The sequence below is a fragment of the Haliaeetus leucocephalus genome, unplaced genomic scaffold (assembly GCF_000737465.1).
Source record: "Haliaeetus leucocephalus isolate CR32 unplaced genomic scaffold, Haliaeetus_leucocephalus-4.0 Scaffold110, whole genome shotgun sequence".
Classification (NCBI taxonomy): domain Eukaryota; kingdom Metazoa; phylum Chordata; class Aves; order Accipitriformes; family Accipitridae; genus Haliaeetus; species Haliaeetus leucocephalus.
In genome coordinates this window covers 542979-553057 of record NW_010972546.1, presented here as the reverse complement: position 1 = coordinate 553057, position 10079 = coordinate 542979, and the positions used below count along the sequence as shown (strand labels likewise).

At 46.2% G+C, this 10079-nt stretch overlaps 1 protein-coding gene across 1 annotated transcript; it reads right to left on the bottom strand.

Annotated features, from left to right (window-relative positions):
- Positions 1–1814: 1814 nt before the first annotated feature.
- GIP (gastric inhibitory polypeptide) lies at positions 1815–5829 on the bottom strand. The gene is made up of 4 exons (XM_010585671.1): positions 5759–5829; positions 4539–4685; positions 4067–4198; positions 1815–1911 (listed from the first exon to the last, which is right to left on the bottom strand). Exons 1-4 carry the CDS (start codon positions 5827–5829, stop codon positions 1815–1817), a joined length of 447 nt encoding a protein of 148 aa, XP_010583973.1.
- Positions 5830–10079: the final 4250 nt, after the last annotated feature.

Genomic DNA, 10079 nt, shown 5'->3' with positions numbered 1-10079 from the left:
GGGGGGGTGTGCTCTCTGTGGGAGGGTGTCCCCCCCGGCGTGGGGGAGAGAGGCCCTTTTTGGGGGGGTTGCGTGCTCTCTGTGGGAGGATGTGTCATCCCCCCACCCCCCTGGCATGGGGGGTAGCCCGGGTTTCGGTCTCCCCCAGGGTGTGTGCAGGGGGGAAGCCCTGCTTTAGGTAAGGGTGACACCCCCCCCAGATGGAGGTAAGTCCCTATCTGTGGGGCTGGGTGCCCTCTGAGGGAGGGTGTCTTCCGTGGGGTGCAGGGGAACCCCGGGTTTGGGGGGTGTAGGGGGGTGTCAGGAGAGGGGGGGCAAGTCCTGAGGACTCCTTTGGAAGGGCAGGCTGGCTCCTAGGCAGGTTTCTGCAGGGCCAGCCCTCAGCCAGGGTCTGTTCCCCTGCAGCCCAGGCTGAACTTCACCACCCACCACCGACGACGCCAACAACAACATCGGTTTTGAAGTCACGGCCCGGCGGCAGGTCCTAAACCCCCCCAAAAACCTGCTAACGGGGATCGTTCCGTGGTAGGGTTCAGTCAGCTGTAGGCGGATTCACTGACACTCACAAGGTGTGTTGTGACCCTTATGAGCCTTGTTTGGAAGGACGCTTATTTTTTAGCAATTTAGTAGTGTTTTATAGCCCATCCCCAAATTGGGTATTATCTGAATCTTATTTCAGCTTCAGAGTAAACTGTTTATTGCTTGCGTTAGCAAAATAGACAATGTGCACAGAACAGAGAGAAAATAAGACGTCTTCCTCCTTCTCACGTGTCTTGGTAGGATGAAGAGAGAGCTCCTTGGGAGGGTCCTGGAGTTACATAGTCCTAACAAAGCAGAAGTGGGAGAGAAAAACATGAATTCCTGTGGTACTGCACTTAACCCATTTTCATTTGATTCCTATAGGAAATGAGGCATAAGTTATTGCCTTCTCTACCCACCAGCCCCCTATGATATCTTGCAAATCCATTTTGATAGCAAGACGTGTTTCAAAGTTAGTATCTAATAGTAAGTACCTACAAGTTTGGAGAAAAACCAGCAACTGGTTAGAGGAGAGAGATACAAATAAGTGTTTCTCTGCAGGAATGGCTGCAGTATGAGCTCAACAGTTATTTGTTTTCTCTGGCCTGCTGGCTGGCCACTCAGCTCACATTGTCTGACCAAGCTGCACGGAATTGTCTGTAGCACAGAGCTGCCTCTTATTTCCAACCTACATTTATTCACGGCCAGTTCATCCCTTTTTGTTCTTGTGCCAACTTTTGCCATTAGCATAAACAGCTCTTTTCTCGCTCTGTTTTTTTAATAGATGGTGACTTTGTCTCTCTCAGCCTTCATTTTACTCAACTAAGCATAGGATGGGCTTGCCATTCCTTTGAGCCGCCCGGGGCCCTCCCCTGCACCTTTTCCATCCCAGTTTCTTGTGTTTCTCTCTGAATACCTTTCATAGCAGTGTACAATGCACAGAAAAAAATATTTCCTGTAAGTGGTCTGATGAACACCTCCTTTTCTTATTAAAAAGAGGGGAAAAGGATTTACTAACCTCCGTTCTCTAGACAGTGATTTTTCTGAAATTTGTCTTCCCCATCTTTGTTGTATCAGTGATCTGAAGATACTTTTGCAGAACCAAAACAAACTCTGGCCAGAGCTCTTAACTCTCCAGTCAAATCCAGCTGAGCTGTGCCATCTAAGCTCTCAGTGGTTATCTAAAGAAATCCTAAATTCATGGACTGAGCACTGCAGCAAGTACATTTGGGGACAAGGGCTGCAAAAGGATCTGTAGGGATGCTTGTAACAACAGGAATAGGTAGAACAGCCACTCACGTTGGTCTGCAGAGATCAGTCAACATCAGCCATGCCAGAAACTCCGGGTTCAAAACATCCTTCAAACCTTCTGAACTTTCCAGAGAAGTAAAACTGCAAGAAATGTGCCATGCCATAAAGACAGAGGAGAGGGCACAATCCAGATGCAGTGTATAATAGCCTCGTATCCCAATCCCCTCAAGTTCACAGGGGAGTTTTATTTTCCTTCTAATATCTTTGACTTGGATAAACCCACAAAAAAAGCTTTAACCTCTTTTTGACATGGTGAGCTCCCTGCACACAACAGCGCCTTGATCTTGGCATGTTTGAGCTGCCCAGCAGTGAACATGTCTGTCAGCCTTGGGGGGCAAGAAGGAACGGTCCCGTGACCCCCCTGCACCCCACCTCCTCTTAGACCCAGCAGGCATCAAAACAAAGGCAGAGCGTGGGTGAAACAGCATCTACGCTCCAAACTCACAAAGGAAAGTCTTTGTTTCCAAGAAGGACTTTCCCCTGCAAGTCGCATTTTTTATTTGCAATTAAGGCGATTAAGGGAGACACTAGAAAACAATTTTTTTTAAAAATGAAGTTAATCAAGCTGATTAATCTCTAGCATCAAAGGTTTCCCTTCCCCCCTCCACCCCCGCCCCCAGAACAGGTTAGACAAACATCTGTCAGGAACAGTTTAGGGTGCATTGATCCTGCTTTGGAGCAGAGGTCAGACTAACTGACCTCTTGAGATCCCTCAAAGCCCTCGTTTCTTTGATTTTGTATTTTCAGTATGACTAGCAATTCTCGGCGTCTGATTTTCCGAGTGCTTGGCCTGAGACACCTCTGTGAACCATAACTGTGCTCATTTCTCCCACCACGGGTCATCCCCCACACCCTGGTTTCTAAAGCAGTTTTCATGCAAAGTCTGTAAAAGACAACAAATGCCCCCAGATTCTTGTTCTGGGTGACTGTCCCATGACTCCCTGTAGTTAGAAATTCCATTTTTTTGCCAGAAGACACTAGGATTGTGCCTGAGGGATGTGGGCTGTGTGCGGTAAGTGCTTTTTTTCCTTCTTGCCACCATTTTAGGACTAAGCAGTAGCAACCTGTTAGGTTTTGTAAAATCCCCTTCATGTTAAAGAAAGAAAATGTATCCTTCATTCATTTTTTGGTGGGTTTTTTTTGTTGTTTTTTTTTTAATATAGAAAGTGCCCGAGAACAGATTTTTCTTTGGACTCATGCGTCTAATTTGCTTTTTGAACATTTGTGACATAAGCTAAGATTGGGGGAGGTGAAACAGGCTATTGACAGGCTGTGGATGTGCTGACACAGCACAAAGCTGCGCAGTGCTGAGATACACAAGTGTGCTCTCAGCCAGATGGCTTGGGAAACGAAGGCATGAGCTGCAGCAACAGAGAGCTCCATATGGACTCGGTTACCTTGCCCAGAGGTACCTGTTCTGGGCGAGCTCCTATTGCCATCATTACCGTGATCATGACAATTTTAAGATGATTTCATCTTAAAAAAAAAAAAAAAAAAAAAAAATCTGTGCCCTTTACTAGGGACACTCAGATCAGAAACAAACTGGGAAATTCCTCCTGGGTCAGGCAGGCATCTCTCCTGCATGGTTTCACGTTTAGATGACAGGCTTTTCATAATAAGAGCTTGTAGCAGTGATACAAGGAAAGAACAGGTTTGTTTCTTTTTTTAAAAATGAACCGGTCAACAGGCTGAGAGTGTGAATGAATGGGATTTTTTTCTTTCCCCCTCCGTGTGGGTTGATTGGATCAAATCAAAATGTTTTGCAGAATTGTATCAATTTAATCTCATTTTCGCTGGAGAGTTTTCTTTTGAGAGGGCTTTGTTTTGATTAGGTCAAAGCATTTTGACTTCTCCGTTATGGTCATGGTGGGATGTTAGAGGAACGGATGCACTTCAGCCCTGTCAAAAGCCCGTGCTTTGACCTTATCAAAGCGCTGGGTTTTGATGAGGCTGTGCTGACATTTGCAAAACCAAAAAAGACCCCAATCATCTATATTTTTGAAATTTGTATTTCGTGAGAAATTTCAAAATGAGAGAGGCTTTTTTGTCTTTGTTCTTTTCCTCGCTCACGAGACAGAATTGCAAAATGTGGAATTTCCTTTTGAAATGAAAGTCCTCTTGTTTTCCTATGTGAAGCCGTTACCATAGATTCCTGCCCCCAAATACTCCTTTGAAAGTTAAACACTTGGGGACTTCATCCCTCCCTGCCACCAGGCTTTCTATTTTCCCAGCTCACCTCTGCTTTTTCTTGGCTTTTAGAAGCCAGGTGAAGAAGTCTTTGGCTTCCTGGGTGCCCAGGTCCAATCTTTGGCCATTCGCAGCCGATACTTGGGGCTCAGCTTCCCTCTTGTATGGCTCAATGATGTTGCTGGAAAGGCGAAATGGGAAGATACCAGCCCGAGATGCCACAAGAGGGTGCCAAAATGCTGCTTTTCCACAAACCCCAGCTCCCTCCCACTCCATCTACCAGCAGCCAGAGAAGAAGGCGGTCTTGGACAGGGAGAGGGATAGTTGTGCTGTGTGCCGACAGACCAGAAACATTTCTAGGACTTAGAAAAATAAAAGAAAAAAAGAAAACCAACTCCCTAGAGAATCGCTGCTGCAGTCCAAGAAAAATAACCTCGGCTCTGCATTCTTCTGTAGCCATCAGTTGGCTGACGACAGCTGTAAGTTTGGATCGTAGGAGCATTGAAAGTCTACATACTTACTCGCTTTTCTTCTCCCGTCTGGCTAGCAACCATTCCACAAAGTTCTTCTTCAGCATGTTATCCATCGTGCGGCTGTAATCGCTTGCCAGGGTGGCCTCAGAGTAGCGTCTTTGCACTGGTCTGGCACTGGGAGTCCTTATACTTAGGCTGGGGTAAGAGCACAGAGACAGAGCGAGTGCTGCACAGACCAGGAGCAGCACACGCCGTGCAGATTTTTGCTTGGGTTGCACGCGGTGGCCCATGCGGTCCCTACAGTCAGCAAGGGTTTTGTGGTCACTTTTAACATCTCTTGGTACAGGTGACCATTCCTGCACTGTAAAGTGAGGAGATGGCCACAGAAGGGGCTAGCAGGCTCCTCATCCGTTTTGCTGACTACTAGTACAATTCCGATTTGAGAACTTGGGAGGAGGTGAGCTCAGGATCTTTGCTGATCGTCTGGAGTCATGTCGTTTTCCCTGCCGTAGCCTGATTCACGTGGACTTTGGCTCCCAGCTAAGGCACCGAGTGTGCTCAGGCTCCCTCCTCCAGCGAGCTGCACATCTAGGGCCAAGGGAACCTTCTCCTGTGTCCTCGAGAGACTCAGGGGTGGACGGCAGGAGACAAGGGCTGACCTGGAGCCCAGTGCTGATCTGACAGCGTAGACATAGTTGGTGGCTGCCTAAGTTAGCAAAGGATTTCAAGGCTGAACCTTTTTTAGTACTACTGTCTGGGATTGCAGCAACTCCTACTGCTCTAATAAGGGTTCTTTTGGGTCTTCTCGGGTGGTAGTTGGAAATTTTGTAGCAGGAGTCAGGGAAAGAGAGGGAAAGTCCTTATTATATACCTGCTTGATGTAACTGGTCATATTTTCAGAAGCTTCCAAATACCGGATGCCCCCTAGCCTCATTCGTGTGAGATGATTACATCTCGTTTCTAGTTCTCAGCCAACCTTTTTCTCTTCCTGGTTGACTTCCAGCTTGTTCCTCCTAACCCAGAGCCATGAAGTTTGTAGGGAAAACTTGGGAGTTCCTGGCTCTGGCTCAAAGGCTCAGGGCTTTAGTTTGATCTCTCTCTTATCATTTGCTCATCTCTGTACGCCTGGGTGTCTCTATTATCTGAGATCTACCTCAGGACTCGTGTTCTCACCTACTTACCGAGATGCCAATGGAAAAAGTCCATTTGCCTCCAGTGGGGAGCTGGAAAAGGCTTAAAATACACCGTGAGCTTTCCAAAACACTTACCCTGAGACGTTTTCTTCCATCAAAACAAAGCCCAGAGAAGCGAGGAGCAGAGAGAGAACTTTGAAAGACATCATTTTCTTGGCTTGTTTCTCTGTTTGAGAGCAGAGGGCAATCCAGATGTCCGTCCCCTATAACACATGGGACACATAAGTGACAGGACAGCGAACCCAGCGAGATGTGCACTGGTTGGGCACGTGCCTGTGCTTGTAAACGTGTTTCTTCAGTCCTTGTGCTTCGAGCAGCCTTCTCCATCCTACAAAGCCCTCTTCTGCTGTTCCCAGTTAAATTACTTTTTCAATGCCAATGCTCTTTCCCACCGTGGTGTCTTTTAATGTTCGTTCCCTATACTTTTATTGTAACCATCAAATTCATTGTGGGTTGCGCATTCCCGGAGGCAAGGGCTTTGTCTTCCTCCATGTTTACAAGCTGACCCTGTGGGTACCTCATTGTGCTTTAAGGGTCGATTCAATCTTGAGGATGTGAACGGCAACGTACGTTGGATCAGGCAATTCAGTAGCAATGGCATCCTGCTTATCCCACACTGCGGTTCTGCAGGGTTCAGGAGCCTGATCTAATTTCTGGGAGATTTTCAGTTGGGATGGATAATGCCTTATGTAGGGACTGGAGCCAGAGTCAGTGAATATCAGTTATGAAAAATATCCCATGGACAGTGACAGGATCGGATTCCAAGATTTATTACTTTCAAGCTGTTCCTAGTGCTCACGTCCACAGTTCAGCTCAATAGCCCTTGGACATTTGAGCTCTTTTAATTACTATTCCAGCTCTGCAAACTCCGTACAAAAATGGTTTTGATCGTGGCTCAGAGATATATTTTGTTGTCCCTCATCTCACTCTTTGTTATAGCTATTTCTGGAAACTGCATTACAATGGAGAGCTGCTGTTAACAAGAATAACACAGTAAGAAAAGGTCTAGATCAGGACTCAGGTATCACATCCTTCAAAAATTTATTTATACATTGATAGAACTTTAGTCCTCCAAGTAGTTACTTGTACTCTTACAACGGCCCAATTATTGTTTTAGAGAGAGCAAGAATTTGCAAGTTTGGATGTTGTTTGTAATTGTGGTGGTTTTTTATTTCTGGAAAATTGTCACATCTTTTACAAATGTTTTCAGCCCTTCCTATTAAGTGAGGAAAAAATACTAAATGTGTTACATTACCTCTGATACATCAAGTTCTGAGGAATGCTCTTAAAAGCAAAGGTGTAATATTCTGAACACTGGCAAAATCCCTAAAATACTTAAACCGAAAGCAATAAAAGACAAATAGTTACAGAGCGTTAACAGCAGAAGTAAATTCCATAATACAAAATGCTGAAGAGTATTTTAAAGAACAGAAAAAAAAGTCATGATTAAACAACTGAAGTTTTCCCTCTTATTTACTTTTCATTTCATATATTGGTGATATAACTGTGGGTACGATGATGGATCTGAAAACAGCTAAGTTGTGCAAAAATATTGTTCTGCTTAGGGTAATTCTTTGCGATGCTAGGAGAGGAAAGGCATTGTAGCCTTAATTTTAAGAAAGGGCAGTACTCCTTCTCTGCAGAATTTACCCAAACAGGGAAGAAAAGCAGTCCACATTTTCAGAGACTGTTGAAAAAACATTTTGAATTAATACAAGACCCCTTTGCCTGTGTGACACTGAACTGGAGTAGTCGCACCTGGCACGGAGTTTGCTGTGATGCCTACATTGTTTTGATCCTATGATTTGACTTCTTCACAAAAGGAGAAGCAACTGGTAAGATCTTTGCAACATGAAGGTCTTCCAGTCCCCTGTGCAATACTGTCTGCTTTGGAAAAAGCATTAGAAGGATAATATAGGGTTTTATCCCTAGCTGGGAGGTCCCAAAAGCAACTAAGAACCAATTTCTCCTCATTTCCCTGTGTAGGTGCAGATCCCACCCTGATATTTGCCAAGTACCGAATCCTCCTCTGAAACAACGGTCTTTCCCTTCACAACCCAAGACGTACGCTGCCGCAGGTCTTTTCTGCCAAAGCTACCGAGAAAACGGCCGGTTTTGTACCACTTTGGGAAAAACTCAGCCAAAGGTCCAGGCTGTTCCTGCTCTGCTGCAGCTACTGCCTGGCACTCTCAAACACTGTTCAGTCCCACTGTTATCTTAGGGGGGGAAAAAAGAGTAAAAAAAGAGACTGACATAGAGCTTCTTACCTTTCTCCTTCTCTGAAACTGCCCAGAGGATTTCAGCTAGTTCTGGTGCTGAGGAGAGACCCTTCAGGGCTTTTATATACGTTAGCTGTGCAGAACCAAACCCACTTCCATGAGGTAAACAGGAAATCAAGCACCTAATCGAAGCAATTCAAACCCACTTAGAGCTGCTTCATTAGGTCCATTGACCTACAGAGCAGGAAAAAAACCTTTTAAAATATGTTTACATTAATGGCAATTAAACATTACTGTATCACAAAATCAAGAATGAACATGGATTGTGGGCATAATACATACGGCATTGGTCTAAAGCTTAATTCCACGTATCCCACGGTAAAAACCTCCTTAATTTCCATCTTTTCTTTTGCCAAGTGTAAGTGCTATCTTAGAGAGATCCACTCTACTCCTTCTGTTTCTTACAGGAGGAATAACTTTGCTAAAATCAATAGCTCCCATCACTGTTGTTTTCATCACCATCGAGTCTGAGCATCCCAACTGTGGTCTGCAACCCCCTTGCGCAAACTCCAAATACCAAAACCAGCACCTGTCCCCCAAAACATGCGCTCTAAGAGGAGAAAAGTTGGGATGGAGAGTGGCAGGTGGGAAACTAGTAGGAAATGGTGAGGCAGCATTGGTTAATGAGGGTGTGTTGGCACAGCAGCCACCTATGTAGGGTGAGGGGTAGCAGCTGGACCTGAGCACCCATTTGGGCTTTTTCTGTCCTGAGTGATGGAGTGTTTCCCTGTGGCTCTGCAGCTGCTGGGGACGTGGGTCAGTGAGGCCACCACCTCGCCCTGCCCTTGCACAGCTGGATCCAGGAGAGCAGATGTTCTGCAGATGTTAATTGTGCCATCAGAGTACAAGGGGTAAAGCCACTTCTCATCAGCTCTGCTGTGACTGCGTGCCCGGTAAGATATTCATTCTCGCTGGTGGCTGACCTGCCCCGCTTCCCCTGAGCCTCTCTGGGAGAACTGGACTCATTACATTTTAACATGTAAATCCTGTTTAGGGGCTGCTACTAGGCGTGTACCTGCTGCTCTAGGATCCCCGTCACACCCAGCTTCAATCTGTTGAAGAAGCAGAGCAGGATTGCGTTTGTGCTAGCCTAACCCACAAGCTGAGCTCAGCTCACATCGTTACCAAAGCGAAGCCGTGCCCGTGGCTGACTGTGCTGGCTTGCAGAGCGTAGTCCCGTCCGTGACTCGGTTCCCCCGAGCAGCCTGAACTTTTGCAGAAGGTTATCCAAGTTACAACCTTCCCCTCAGGTCTGCCAGCCTTTTTTTTTGGTTTGTTTTTTGTTTTGTGGAGTTTAGCTGAGCTGCTCGGAGCAGTAACCCTGCACGCCTGGATGTAGGTGGGATGTGTGTGTCTGCGTGTATTCTCCCAGGTTTGTGCTGGCTCAGCTACACCAGGGATTTGTGTGGGAACGAAGTAGGATTTCTGGTTGACAGAGCTGAGGAAGAAGCAGCCTTTAGTGGAATTGCAGTAATAATGGCAAAATTGAAGTGTCGGTGGTTTCGGCGTGGGAGAGGGTTTCGCTGTGCTGGCACAGTGCCCCCAGTGTATCTTGTCCCAAACACGTGCAGAAATCCAGCGTGATGAGGTACGTGTCTCCGCGTATAGGCTATCCATTTGGCAGTTCCTTTCGAAAAAGTGGGTTTTCTGCTCTTCTGAGGAGTGCTGCTGGGATACGCTGTCAGATACAGGCTGGTTCCAACCGCTACCTGTATTCCTGCACCAGGAGACCACAGAGCGCAGAATGAACTGCATCTCGCTTACCCCGGCGCTGGCAGAAATGAGCTCTTGCTGCTCTGTAGTTGTACAACTCCCTGGCACAACCAGCCTCTCCAGCAAAAAGTGTTGCGTCTATATTGCATTAAGGTAAAGGCTCAGGAGGACGTTGTTAGGGTAGATTAAGAGTTCGGTGCTATTAAGGAGTAATTACTACTGTCACAGGAACTACTTAACACGTGGCTTAGTCCTTTAGCTAGCAGCACACAAGCATGCTAGGGTCTCCAAAAGCTTTTCACCCATGCAGGAGCATCGTGCCTGCTGTAATAAATGGTGCACTATAATAGTTACAAGTAACCAATTTACACTCCTAGCACAGTTGCTAATCAATAAAATGGAAT

Bases quoted from the DNA above. Each gene is read 5' to 3' on its own strand.
- GIP (XM_010585671.1), bottom strand. From the start codon at position 5,829: ATGTCTTTCAAAGTTCTCTCTCTGCTCCTCGCTTCTCTGGGCTTTGTT. The intron at 4,199-4,538 runs GTAAGTATGTAG...TCGCCTTTCCAG, and splicing joins AGACGGGAGAAGAAAAGCGA to CAACATCATTGAGCCATACA. The intron at 1,912-4,066 runs GTGAGCTGGGAA...CATTTCTTGCAG, and splicing joins AAAGCCAAGAAAAAGCAGAG to TTTTACTTCTCTGGAAAGTT.